Source organism: Cervus canadensis, chromosome 30, assembly GCF_019320065.1.
Source record: "Cervus canadensis isolate Bull #8, Minnesota chromosome 30, ASM1932006v1, whole genome shotgun sequence".
In the NCBI taxonomy this organism is placed as follows: domain Eukaryota; kingdom Metazoa; phylum Chordata; class Mammalia; order Artiodactyla; family Cervidae; genus Cervus; species Cervus canadensis.
The window spans coordinates 3,639,736-3,654,022 of record NC_057415.1 but is presented as its reverse complement, the minus strand read 5'-3'; the positions used below and the strand labels follow the sequence as shown (position 1 = coordinate 3,654,022).

Sequence of the window (14,287 nt, the reverse complement as noted above, 5' to 3'; positions counted from 1 at the left end):
CACACACCGCTCTCACACACCGCTCTCTCACACACCGCTCTCACACACCACTCTCTCACACTATGACCACCAGCACCAGCGTCTCAAGAAGAAATGGCACGAAGGCTCTGCCTCCAGCACGTCTCCCAGGAGCCCGGAACCTGGAACCCACTCCGTCACAAGGGGCTCCGTGGTAACAGGGGGGCTGGGCTCAGGCCCACCATCAAGGGTGCAGAGGGGGGGAGGGGCTGCCGAAAAGATGGCAGGTGAGTGTGGGGTGCGGGAGAAGGAAGGCCGTGCCCACTGCTCAGGCCCAACGTCAAACATGACCCTGCAATGTACTGGGTCACAGTCGAACCGAACAGTATAAACTGCTTCAGAAACCACCACCGCTAGGAATGAGCACATCTTCTCAGGGGGCTTCTGCCCCCTCCACCCCCGAAACAAGCCTCCAATGAGGCTACTGAAAGGGCACCCCTGACGTCAAGGGCACCCCTGAACTCAAGAGCATCCCCAGAACCCATCCCGGTGAGGATGCTGGCTGCCGCGCTGGCTGCCCCTCACTCTCACCCTGAGCTTGGTCATTGTCAGCGCTTTGGTCTCAGAAGTAAAGCTGGGATGCCATGGGGCCACGCTTCCGATTCTTCATTCCAGTAGAGTGTTTCGAGGCTCCATGAGATTGCTGAGACTGGGAGTGGATAGCCAGGAGACCCAGGTTAGGTCACAGGGCAGGGCACAAAAATACAGACAATCAAAGAACTAACACAAATCTTTACACAAATTCTTTCAGACAACAGGAGTTCTTCACTAGTTCTTCTAAGGGCAACATAACCCTAATACCTAAACCTAATGGCAACATTTGAAAAGAAGAAAAAATGACTTTTAAATACCCTTCCTAAAAACAGAGGCAAAATTCCTTTACAAAGCAAACAGTAAACTACATTCAGGAAGATTTAAAGAAGAAAACATACCATGACCAAATGGGGTTAATCTCAGGAATAAGTGTTGGATTAACATCTGAAAATCAATCAGTGTTTTTCACTATATTAACAGTGTGGGGGCTTCCCTGGTGGTCCAGTGGTTAAGAAGCTCCTGGCAATGTGAGAGACACTAGTTCATTCTCTGGTCTGGGAGGATCCCACATGCCTGGGAGCAACTGAGCCCATGTGCTACAACTACTGAGCCCCCACTGCAACTGCCGAAGCCTGTGCACCTAGAGTCTATGCTCCACAGCAAGAGAAGCCACTGCAATGAGAAGCCTACACATGAAAGTCAAGAGTATCCTCCACTCGCCACAACTAGAGAAAGCCTCACTTCCACTGTATAGTCATAAGGGATTTGATTTAGGTCATACCTGAATGTCTAGTGGTTTTCCCTACTTTCTTCAATCTAAGTCTGAATTTGGCAGTAAGGAGGTCCTGATTTGAGCCACAGTCAGCTCCCGGTCTTGTTTTTGCTGACTGTACAGAGCTTCTCCATCTTTGGCTGCGAAGAATATAATCAATCTGAGTTCGGTGTTGACCATCTGGTGATGTCCATGTGTAGAGTCTCTTGTGTTGTTGGAAGAGGGTGTTTCCTGTGACCAGTGCGTTCTCTTGGCAGAACTCTATTAGTCTTTGCCCTGCTTCATTCCATACTCCAAGGCCAAATTTGCCTGTTACTCCAGGTGTTTCTTGACTTCCTACTTTTGCATTCCAGTCCCCAATGATGAAAAGGACATCTTTTTTGGGTGTTAGTTTTAAAAGGTCTTGTAGGTCTTCCTAAATCCATTCAACTTCAGCTTCTTCAGTGTTGCTGGTTGGGGCATAGGCTTGGATTACTGTGATATTGAATGGTTTGCCTTGGAAACGAACAGAGATCATTCTGTCATTTTTGAGATTGCATCCAAGTACTGCATTTCGGACTCTTTTGTTGACCATGATGGCTGCTCCATTTCTTCTAAGGGATTCCTGCCACAGTAGTAGATATAATGGTCATCTGAGTTAAATTCACCCATTCCTGTCCATTTTAGTTCACTGATTCCTAGAATGTCGACATTTACTCTTGCTATCTCCTGTTTGACCACTTCCAATTTGCCTTGATTCATGGACCTCACATTCCAGGTTCCTATGCTATATTGCTCTTTACAGCATCAGACCTTGCTTCTATCACCAGTCACATCCACAGCTGGGTGTTGTTTTTGCTTTGGCTCCATCCCTTCATTCTCTCTGGAGTTATTTCTCCACTGATCTCCAGTAGCATACTGGGCACCTACTGACCTGGGGAGTTCCTCTTTCAGTATCCTATCTTTTTGCCTTTTCATACTGTTCATATGAGCTTAGCTGTCCCCAAATATTTAACAGGTTGCATTTTATATTGTTTAGATCCAGGCAGTTGAACTGGGCTCAACATAAGCTGTTTCCATTTTTTTTTTTTTTCTCTTAATGTCACTTTCTACTTTAAATCACTCCCAGATTAAAGTTACAAAACTATACAAAACCCTTTGTTTCCTGTATCATCTGAAACATAGCTGCTGACATGACAGATCCCGTGAATGGACACTTGGATGTATATTTCCCACAAATTAGGACAGTCTCCCCCCAAATGAGAATACAATTCTGAACATCAGAACACTATCATCAACACATTAATCCGGGTCAAATCCTCAGACTCCAGTGATTTTTGACTGGCTCCATTGTGTCATTTTTAGCACAGAGACTTGGCTGAAAACCCTGTATTGCTATTTCTTCTTTCTTCATGTGACTCTTGTGTTTTGTGGAACACTGACAGCTTCCTTTTGGGGACAGCTTGTTGCATTAAAGCCACAAATTCATTACTCAATATGTGATTCTATATCCTGATTATGAAAAATTGTATGCATGGCAGAACGCTCATTTGTGAAAATGTGTGTGTGTGTGTCTGCACACACATGTGAGAAAGAGAGAGAAAGCCTGAGAGTATTCACACATATGGTCAAATAGAAGAAGTCAAGACAAAAAATAATGAATGTTTTCTCTAATCAAGGGGATCTGTGTGGTTTCTGTATTGTTATAAAAAAAGTTTTTCTTGCCCATACGTTCTGGGCTTCCCAGGTGGTGCTAGTGGTAAAAAAAACCAGCCTGCCAACACAGGAGACGCAAGAGACTGAAGTTTGATCCCTGGGTCGGGAAGATCCCCTGGAGGAGGAAATGGCAACTCACTCCAAAATTCTTGCTGGGAGAACCCCATGGACAGAGGAGCCTGATGGGCTACAGTCCATGGGGTTGCAAAGAATTGGATGCATCTGAGCACATACTTTCTGGAATAAACGTATTTTAAGAGGAAAGAATACAGGGGAAAAAACTTCAGTGTAAGTTCCTTGCTAGCACAAAAGGCCAAAGGACAAACATGAAAAGAATGAGAGTTTAGAGCTGGGAAGAAAGGTCCCAGGTCTGTTTCACTTTGCAGGTAGTGGTCAAGGAAATGTGGGGTGGATCCTAGTAGGGGTGAGAGTGTGGAAGCCACTCATGCCTGTCCCTGCTTTGTCCCCATAGGTCAAACCTGCTTCAGCCATGTCTATAAGGAAGGATGAAGTTCCCCAGCAGTTATCAGCCCCACTGGAATGGATCCGCCAACAGAACTTATGTCCACCAGGTAGATTCTAAGGCTGGTCTCCAACCCTTGTCTTCATGTCTCTGTACTTTTTTTTGGCCATGCTGAGGCTTTGTTGCTACTTGAGCTTCTCACTGGGGTGGCTTCTCTTGTTGCAGAGCACCGGCGCTCGGGTGCAGGGGCTTCAGTAGTTCCAGCATGTGTGCTCCATAGTTGTGGATCCCCGAGCTGTAGAGCACAGGCTCGGTATTTGTGACACATTGGGCTTAGCTGCTCCGCAGCACGTGGGATCTTCCCGGACCAGGGATCGAACCCATGTATTATGCATAGGCAGGCAGATTTTTTTTTTTTTGGCAGGCAGATTCTTTACCACTGAGCCACCAGCGAAGCCCCTGACCTTTCTTTTTACTGTTGAATGTGCCAGCTATGAATGTGACTTGGATGTGTGGCTTGTAACATATGTCTGTTGGCAGTACTGGTCTAGGGTATGTGGTAGATGAAGAATCAAAAGATGAAAGCCCGGTTGAGGAGAGTTCCCCTTGTGGATTCCACAGATGGCCAAAAGAGGCCTCCCCAGCCACACTGCCAACCTGAGGGAATCCTGTGGGGATTTACTCACCAGCTTTTCCCTTCCTTCCCAGGATTCTATATGGAAGAAGTCAGTGGAGGTTGTGCCCCTTGCACCGATGGGACAGACTACACCAATCATTCAAACACCCTCCCTTCTTGCTTACCTTGCACGACTTGCAAATCAGGTACAGAACCTGTGGTCCCCCATGCCTGCAATTAAGGTGCTGGGTGATGAAATGGGATTTAAATGGGATGAGGAGTCAGAAACCTGATTTCCAGTCCAGCTAGGTCTTCATCCTGCCTTAGGTCAGCAAAATAAATGAAAACAGAAGTTATTTGCATAACGCATTCCAACTGGCAGGGAAGTCTTTCAGAAGATCAGCTGGAAAGAGGGGAATAACATGTCCCTTGGTGGAGGGAGCTGGATGGTAACAGTGCAGACAGAAGGCCTGGGGGAGTGGGGCAGGGCTGGGTTTGAGCTGTGTGATGTGTCTGATCCTGGGCCAGGCTCCTGTGAGCGCCATGCCCTCTGCTCTGGGGTCTCAGCCTGTCTCAGCCTTCATGACCTGAGGTCCCTCTGCCTCTCCAGCAGGGCATCACCCATTGGGACATCACCCAAGGGTTCCTCTCCATCTACAGTGTCTCAGATTACACCTCACCCCACCCCACTTCTTGCTCCTCATTTGTGATCTAAAACATTTTTCTTCTCAACCCTGATGCAATCCGTAATGATGCACAGTCCCTTTTGTATGCCTCTATTGGTGACACATGAACAGTGGCTGTTCTATGGATGGGCTGTGTGTGTTGCTGCAGAAAATGGCCCCCAAATTACTTTAAAAAAAGATTAATTCATTTATTTTTGGCTGTTCTGGGTCTTTCTTGCGGATCAAGGGCCTTCTCCAGTTGTGGTGGGGGGCTACTCCTTGTGGCCTCTGACCGTGGTGTACAGGCCCCAGAGCGCAGGATCAGTAGTGGTGGCACACGGGCTTAGCTGCCCCGCAGCACGTGGGGTCTTCCCAGACCAGGGAGGGAACCTGTGTCCCCTGCTTTGACAGGCGGATTCTTAACCACTGGACCACCCAGGAAGCCCTCCCAATTACTTCTTAAACTGAGTGGATGGAGCTCTGAGTGGTGAAGAAGGGTTGAGAGACATATTAGGGAAACACACCCTCAAAACCTTATCTTTGGTCTCTAGAAGAAGAAGAAAAAAATCGCTGCACCTCCAGCAAGGACACTGAGTGTCACTGCAAACCCGGCACTTTCCGTGGAGAAGATGCACCTGAATTCTGTCAAAAATGCAGCACCGGGTGAGACACAGGAGCCTAGGGGGCTTCCAACCCACAGGAGTCTCCAGTTTCCTTGTACCCCTTTCTCTCTCTGCTTCCGTGAAGCGCCTCCCACCTCTCAGAGCTCCTCTGTGCCTGCGGGGTCTCCCGAGCCTGCAGCAGCGCTCCCCACCACCACCGTTTGTCCTGCACGGCTTTCCCAGCGGCCCCTTCCCACGTCTCCTCGGGCATGGCCTGGAAAGACCAAAGTGCTGACAGCAGACAGAAGTCATAATGAGGCCATGTGTGTGCTCCTTCAACGTTCCTATAAAACTGGAGCCAAGTCCACAGGTCTCACACCCAGCCGTTGTTCCCCAGTAGTACCTGAATCTTTCCTATTTGGGGACTCGGGCCGATAGTAATTCACTATCCTCTGATGCTCCAGTGTTGGCTGAGATCGGTAGGAAGAGTCAACAGGTGGATGAGAGGGCCTCGTATTCAAGTTTGACTGGAGGATGAGTCAAACTTGTGCCCACACCCTTCTGACCCTTGACCTGGATGAGGCACCCCCCCTGCCCCCAGAGCTTCCCGGGCAGCCCAGGGAGGCCAGGGCGGGCCTTGCAGAGGAAGCCCAGCTCCTGAAGGACAGCTCTGATCACTCAACAGGAGCCGGGGGCCGCAGTACACAGTCCTGCATTCTTCTCCTGCCCAGTGAGGGGGTGTGAGGGGCCCCTCCCCTGTAGACAGCAGGAGCCTGTACCCCCTCTACTGTCTTGTCAGGGGACCCAGGACAGAAGGCTGCCCCCTCTTTCTCCTCATCCAGCCAGCTGTCCCTGATGGGTCCCCCTGTGTCTGTACCCAGGTGCCCTGATGGGAAGGTCATGGTCATGAACTGTACGCCCTGGAGCAATGTCAAGTGTGTGGACCAAGAATCAGGTACCCTGGCCCATGGGGAGGCCCCGGTTCCTGGAGAGCTAGCAACCATGAGCCGGAGACTACCCATCACTCCCTGTCCCTCCTCAGGCACTTCACCGCTGGTGACTAACATTTTCACTGGACTTGGAATCACAGTTGTAATCACCTTTGTCCTAATCAGATGTGTTGTATGTTGCTTCTCTAAAGGTGAGGTTCTAGAAGGGAAGGAGGAGGTGCTGGCTCCCTCCTCCATCTCCCCAATCCTCCTGTTCCTCCTGGCTTGTCTCTGATCTTGTTCCCCAGGAAACCCCTCCTCCTCCCACCTCACCTGGTCCTACAAAACGGTGATCACATCGGGCCCCCAACTCAGCTGACAGTCCCCTCTTCCCCCTGGCCGAGTCTGGTGGGAGGAGGCAGAAGAGGGTGGTTCAGGAGCACTGCACAGATTTCACATGGGTTTCATTTTACTTCATTTTCTCCCTTCTCTTCTCCTCCCTGAGTTCTCCAGACTCGGGGTGTCCCGCTTGCAGTCACAGGCCCGGGGCTCTTTGTTCAGTGTCTGTCCCTGGGGAGGGAGGTGCGGCCAGAGGGCCCTCCCCACCACTCAGTGGCGTCTCTTCTCTTCTAGGTTGCTTTGGTGAGTGCTGCCACAAGGTGAGTCGGCTTCTCCAGCATCTGGCGGCATCAGACCCTCAGTAACTGCTTCCGCCCCACAGCAAAGCCCAGGGTGGACCTGGTCCCTGGTTTGTCCTATAGCGTTGTCCCTGACTCTCTCAGCTGGCCTGGGGGCTCTAGGCTGAATGTAGGAGGGAGACTGGCCTGCTGAGCGCTGTCCTAAGGCTGGTTGGCAGCGCTGGCCCTGTCCTTGCTGTTTGAGACACCCTCACTCTGTAACCCTGGGGCATGCGGGGTGTCAGGCAGGGGTGCCCAGTTCCCTTTAGCATCACACCAGAGTCTGGGTGCCATCAGCAGAGCCCAGATGTGCTGAGTCTATGCCCACTTGGGGGGCACAGCACAGGGGTAGGTGGGAAGGCAGAACCCACTGGGTCCCCCCAGACGCTGTAGGGGTTTGTGACGCCTGGGTCAGCGCCTTGTTTTCTCAAGGCCCTTTCCTGGCGCTTATGTCCCCCAAGAGGATCTGGGGCTCTGGACCATGCCCACAACAACAGGCTGACCAGTGGAGATTCACTTTCCATTCTGGTCCCTTGGCAGGAAAAGAAGCTGACAGAAGACAATGCCCAGTCCCAAGATGAAGCAAGCAGAGAGTCTGGTGGTGAGTGTGCGGCTCTGGCCCTTCTGCTTGCTTGGGACTGTGGCAGAGACAGGGAGAGGCAATGCTGGTCAGGTCTCCTCTCCTCTGGGGAGGTGGTGATGGAGGGAGACCAGGGCGTGGAAAGCAGGGAGCCCACCCCCTGTTCTGGCCCACTGGCAGCGCTGATGCTGTTTCTCATCTGTCGTCCTGTCACCAGATCCCTCGTCTAGAACAGCGCAGCCGAAGGGTGCTCACGCCTCCCATGCCTGACCCAGTGATGGGGTCAGAGCTGCATATTTTTCTGTGTGACTGTTACATACTTTTAAGCCATTCCTCATCATAGTAGGAATTTCACATTTATTTCAAAAGTATTATTAAGTTGAATCTACTTGAAGTAAAATTTCTTTTTCAACATATAGTATTTTCACTATGTATATATGTGTGTGTGTGTATATATATATATACACACATACATATGAGGAGGGCATGGCAACCCACTCCAGTATTCTTGCCTGGAGAATCCCCATGGACAGAGGAGCCCAGCAGGCTACAGTCCATGGGGTTGCAGAGTCAGACATGACTGAGTGACTAAATATATATATACTATATATGTATACATACACACACACACACACACACACACACACACAGAGACATTTACAGTTTTGGGTCGTATCATTTCAGTAGTTTTGAGGTTTTTGAGTGTTACCTTAATTTATAAATTAATCTAGGAGGAATTGAGATCTTTTAGATATTCTATATGTTTCTTATAAAAAGAGTTAGCCTTTTAAGAGTTTTATAATACCTCAACTCCATGTGTGTTTTTCCTTGGTAAATTGCTCATTTCTTGTTGAGGTTGTATCTTTGTATTACAGTGTTCTTTAACCTCATGAGTTTATCCAACTCATAATTCATTATAGAATTTATTGTCATAATTTTTAACACTCATCCGTCCATACATTCACATTTAAGTATTATTGTTGAACCATTAGAGTTTCATAAGAATAGAATCATATATAAAATAATGACTCTTATGTCTGCTCCCTTCAAAGATCCTGCATTGGTTTTGTTTTGCTTATGGCTGCCTGTGCCAGAATTTCAGAACCATGTTTACTAGGCTCAGCTCTGTAATCTAGGGCCCTCGATGAAGACCAAGGCTGCTCTCCATTGTGTTTTACAGAAACCAGCAGCATCTGAAGGATCTCAGGGGAGAAGATGGCTGCTGGTTCCAACAGACGCCACAGAAAGTGAGTGCTTTTTTCCCGGGCAGTGGATCAGGAGAGGAGGGAGGAGGGACAGTGTCCTAATTTCTGTCTCCTAATAGCTGTTAGGGCACTCAGAGAAGGGATGGCTTGTCCCTGGACCATCAAGACTCTAATTCCCTCCCTGCCCCCTCCTCTTTTTCCCACCCTGCACCCCTCTGTCCTCTAACAGTGGCCCCTAACACCTCCCTGTCCTTCCCTCCTCCACCATCCTCTCTCCTCCCTGGTTGCTGAGGGCCAGGTTGACCCACTCTGAGACATCTGAGAGGTTGTGCTGTCCAGCGGGACACCCACTGGCCCAGGGAGGCTGTGGAGCACCTGTCCATGCATGCTAAGTCGCTTTAATCATGTCTGACTCTTTGCAACCCCATGGACTATAGCCTGCCAGGCTCCTCAGTCCATGGCATTCTCCAGGCAAGAATACTGGAGTGGGTTACCATGCCCTCCTCCAAGGATCATTCCAACCCAGGGATCGAACCCACATCTTACATCTCCTGCATTAGCAAGCAGGTTCTTTGCCGATGGCACCACTTGGGAAGCCCTGTGGAGCACCTGAACTGTGGCTAAATCTGAGGAGCTGTAGTATATAAGTCAATACTGTAGTTCAAGGATTTGGCAGAAAAAAGGACTGTAATTTGTCTCGTCAACAGTTTTTTTTGTTGTTGTTGCACATTGATTACATGTTGAGGGGCTTCCCTGGTGGCTCAAGTGGTAAAGAATTTGCCTGTAATGCAAGAGAACAGGGTTCAGTCCCTGGGTCGGGAAGATCCCCTGGAGAAGGGAATAGCAACCCACTCCAGTATTCTTGCCTTGAGAATCTCATGGACAGAGCCTGGCGGGCTGCAGTCCATGAAGTGACAGACTCGGACACACAGCCGAGTGACTAAGACTACATATTGCAGTGAAAATTTTAACTTACTTTTAATTGGAGGATGATCGCTTCACGGTGTTGTGCTGGTTTCTGCTGTAGAGCAACATGAACCAGCCATGGGGGTACATATATCCCCACCCTCTTGAGCCTCCTTCCAGCGCCCCCATCCCACCTCCCTTAGGTTATCACAGAGCACTGGATTGAGCTCTCTGTGTTATAAAGCAAGTTCCCATTAGCTGTCTATGTTACATAGTGAAATGAAATTTTTTTTGGAATACTTTGAGTTAGTACCATATGTAATAAAAACGAGTATTGTTAATGTTTTCAGTGTAGCTGTTACAGAATATAAACTTGTGTTGGGTGCCCTCCTTATGTACTGTGGATGGTGGGGTGCACAGCATTTCACACACACAGCATTGAATCCACAGCACAGTCCATGAGGCGGGTGGTGTTTGCTCCATTTTATGGTTAAATTCTTGCTCAGAGTCTGTCCCCATCCAGCTCTACCACAGTGTCAGGCAGTGAGGCTGAGCGGGGTGTGAGGCCAGAGACCTTCCTCCCTCCAGGCCTTTGCTTTGTCCCCGGTGCAGAGGCGGCAGCCAGGGGACCTCCCCCTCCTGAGGCAGGCAGGTGCCCTCCTCTGAGGTCTGTTGCCCCTCGCTGTCCCACCCTGTCTCCTATCACAGATGCCTTCTCCCTCTGTGACAGCAGTCTTCTCTTCCAGATGGGCCCTCATCCCCTGCTTAGGGCAGGACTCTCTGCTGACCTGGACTGCCCCCCACTGCCCTGGGGGCTGGCGAAGCCCAATGCCCAGTGCCGGTGTGGCTTGTTTCTCTGCTGCTGGGAAGCAGGTCAGGGGCGCAGAGCAGCAGGCCTACCAGCAGGGGGAGCGCCTCAGGTTCCCACCCTGAAGTCTAGGCCTGACTTGAGGGTCCTCTGACTTTGTGAAAGCCCGTTCCAACTCTGTCTCTGTGACTTTCCCCCAACCTAGGCCTGAAGCTGTTCTTCAGTGACTTTGCAGCTATCTCTCCCTTGTGACTTCTGTGATTTGCTGCTGAGGCAGATGGGCCTCACATGAAATGAGATCCTTGTGGCCAGAGAATAGGCCTGGGGTTCTCCGGATGCCGCGTGTGAAATGCTGCCAGTCACCAAGAAGGGACAGGAGACCTCAGTCAACACCTTGCTGGATGCTTGGAAATGCTGGGGCAAAGACTGACAAAAGAGACAATTCAAGAGCGCCTGCTGAACTCAGGAAAGTATTAACATGTTTATGAAGAAAGTGAGACAGGCTGTGCTGTGCCCTAAGCGTTTGAGGACCTCAATCTTTCCCTTCAGGACACACTCCTAATAGACTTCTACTTTTTATTTGTATTTGTTTGAAATTTGCCATTCATGTTAGTATGTATGCATTCAATGACGTTAACTTATAATGAAAGCGTTAGTCACTGAGTCATGTCCAACTCTTTGCGACCCCATGGACTGTAGCCCACCAGGCTCCTCTGTCCATGGGGTTTCTCCAGGCAAGAATACTGGAGTGGGTTGCCATTTCCTTCTCCAGGGGATCTTCCCTACCCAGGGATGGAACCTGGGTCTCCTGCACTACAGGCAGACTCTTTACCATCTGAGCCACCAGGGAAGCCCCGTAACTTGTAATATACATCATTAAAGTGCAAACATCTTGTATGTCTTTGTACTTTTATGTTTGTGCACATATTTATATGTGTTGAACAACGTTTTGGAAATATAATTTCTAGGCTGTTTATGTGGGCTACCTGGTTGAGCACTGGCAATCCAAAGCAATTAGAAATACAAAAGGAGGGCATTCCCTGGCTGTTCAGTGGGTAGGACTCTGCGCTGAGAGCCCTGAGTTCAATCCCTGGTCAGGAAGTAAGATCCCATAAGCCATGAGGCAAAAACAAACAAACAAACAAGAACCTACAAAACAGCAACAACAAAGGAGAGCAAGCCCACTGCTGGGGGAATTTGACCAGCTGGGGATTGCCTGGCGACTTCTACAGGGTCCAGGCTTTAAACATGGCAACTTTATAGTTGTGTGAATATTCGTACTTTTTATAGGGAGATGTTGACAGGTGAGCAGAGCGGGAGAAGTGGCACGCCCACGCAGCGCTGTCTGGTGTCCGTGAGCGGGGCTGTGATCCCCTGGGCTTCCTGTTGCTCACCTGGGAAGTCAGGGTGGGGTGTGGGTTAGATATGAGTGTCTGATAGTTTCTGTGTCACGTCTGGTCTTATCACCGACCTTCATTCCATCTGGGCTCAAGGAAGAGAGGACAGGGATCTGCCATGGTTTCTGGGAGGAAGAATGGACGGGCTCCTGGGTTATGTTCAGTGTTGGCTTGCTCAGCACTAGATGGGTCCCCCTTGATACTGGTGCTCTGAGCCCAGAATTGCCTTTCTGTGTTTGAATTGGCTAATTAAGGGTCTCAGCCCCTCTGTAAGCTTTGACCTTCTGCAGGAAAGACACAGAAATGCTGATTCTTCAATACTGTGAGAACTGACCTAAAATGCCTACTATATTAAGGTTTTGTCTTTTTTTTTAATTAAAAAAGTTGTGTTTTTTTTTTTTACTTCTGCTAAACCTTCTCCATAGTATTCCAATCACTGCAGGATAATTTAATGGCAGAAGCAATTCTCAGGGGGTTTTTGGTCTAATCCATCTCAAGGCTTGTGTGTTGTCTTCCCTAAGGTTGACATGACTGGTGTGGTCAAAACTGGAATTGCCTAAAATTTAGGTACAAATGGATCCAGTGTGTGGAGTTCCCCTGTGTTTTTAGAAGGGCTGATCCCCATGGTCTTTGTGCTACATCCCTCTGGCCCTGATGTCCCTCCCTTTCCTGGAAGTCAGGTGTTTCCTGTCTTTGCTGTTTCTTCTGTGAGGACACTCTGCCTTCATCCCCAGAAGGAGATAGAAACGAATTCTTGGGACTTCCCTGGTGGTTCAGTGGTTAAGACTCTGCACTCCCAATGCAAGGAGCCCGGGTTCAATCTCTGGTTGGGGAGCTGAGGTCCCACGTACCACAGCTAAGCACGTGCTCTGCAGCTACTGAGCCCACGTGCTGTAGAGCCTGCACATCACGACTAGAGAAGCCCGTGTGCTGCAGTGAAGAGTCTGCACAGCTGAAATAAATAAGATACCATAAAATTTGAAACTGTCACCTATATATCACAAAAAGCATGTCCATTTGTAAAACCGTTTAAAAAAATAGTCAAGTGTTAGGTCACTTGTCCCTTTCTCAGAAGACTTCCTTGAGTGCCCATCTAAAGTATCAGCCTTGTCAGTATTTGTCATGTATATTCATTTGTACACGTTTCTTGTGTGTTTTACTACTGAGAATCTTCAAGAAACGTGAAACTTGACTCCTTTGTTACTTTCCTGTGGGTGCTTAGTCGCTCAGTCGTGTCCGACTCTGCGACCCCGTGAACTATAGCCTACCAGACTCCTCTGTCCATGGGATTGATTCTCCAGGCAAGAATACTGGAGTGACTTGCCATTTCCTACTCCAGGGGATCTTCCCGATCCAGGGATCGAACTCGCGTGTCCTGTGTCTCCTGCATTGCAGGCGAGTTCTTTGCCTGCTGAGCCATCCGGGAAGCATTACTGCTTTATGCCAATGCAAGTGTGACAATTTAAAGTTTACTTGAAGACTGGATGCCTGTTCAGGTTCCTCCCCAGTAATGAATGTGACCAAATTAAATGTGCAATGTCATACAGAAATCGTATAATTTTATGTAAACGTGCAATTTTATGATTTTGAACCAAATTGAATATTCAGTGTTATATACAAATTTTGCAATTTTCTATAAATATGCAATTTAAAGAATTTGTGGTCAAATATGCAATGTTATATAAAAATTTTATATAAATAAGCAATTGGATGAATTTGTGACCAAAATAAATGGCAGTTACATAGAAATTTTGCAATTTTATGTAAATATGCAATTTTATGACTGTAACCAAATTAAACATGTGCTGTTATATACAAATATTATAATTTTATATAGTTTTATACATTTTGACAAATGTGGAATGTTATAACAAGTATAAGAACTATTAAAATTATGAAATTATAGTTTTCTATAAATATAGTTTTATGAATTTGTGACCAAATTAAATATGTAATTTTACATAACAAGAGGCATCTGCGTGTGTGTTTTCCCCATCCTCTGGTTCTCTGGAGCAGTTCTGAGTGAAGGGCACAGCGCTGTGTTCTTGTGTGACCCGCTCCTTCCCTCTCCCCTTTATGCCTCAGGCTCATCCTGCATGGGTGTGTCTCCTGCTCTGACTCAAGACTTCCAGGTGCCAGAGTCCTGGGGGCCTGGAACTCAGCCCCTCCTCCGCCCACCTCCTCCCTGCTCTTCCCCTGGGAGAGGGGCCCCAGCCTGCCGGGCCCTGAACGGCCTCCCTCCTGTGGTGTCTCTGAGTCCTGTCTGGGCCTGCTGGGCTCCCTGGACGTGCAGACCGGCTCTGAGAGCTGTTGGGAAGGGCTGGTGGTGCCCGGCTTGCTGGCGTTCTTCTGTGGCCCCTCACTTGTGAGCCCCCTGCCACTACGGGGCCACCTTCCCCTTCTGTCCCTGCTGTCCTTTC

At 48.7% G+C, this 14,287-nt stretch overlaps 2 protein-coding genes across 18 annotated transcripts in view; one reads left to right on the top strand and one right to left on the bottom strand.

Moving 5' to 3' along the window:
* The window catches only part of LOC122431618, a 636,199-nt gene that overhangs the window by 320,209 nt on the left and 301,703 nt on the right, over nucleotides 1-14,287 (bottom strand). The window lies entirely within an intron of this gene.
* On the top strand, nucleotides 573-12,667 carry LOC122432089 (tumor necrosis factor receptor superfamily member 10A-like). 17 transcript variants are annotated; one of them, XM_043453859.1, is made up of 10 exons: nucleotides 573-1,313; nucleotides 3,492-3,591; nucleotides 4,191-4,304; nucleotides 5,315-5,426; nucleotides 6,247-6,320; nucleotides 6,408-6,506; nucleotides 6,928-6,953; nucleotides 7,512-7,572; nucleotides 8,688-8,798; nucleotides 10,676-12,667. In XM_043453859.1, exons 1-10 carry the CDS (start codon nucleotides 1,230-1,232, stop codon nucleotides 10,720-10,722), a joined length of 828 nt encoding a protein of 275 aa, XP_043309794.1. In that variant the 5' UTR covers nucleotides 573-1,229; the 3' UTR covers nucleotides 10,723-12,667. The 17 variants fall into 17 exon arrangements, 12 of the variants coding, with proteins under 12 accessions (XP_043309794.1, XP_043309787.1, XP_043309798.1 ...); XM_043453852.1 differs by having other exon boundaries at nucleotides 6,808-6,953; XR_006266733.1 differs by having other exon boundaries at nucleotides 6,247-6,506; nucleotides 8,732-8,798; nucleotides 10,676-10,814.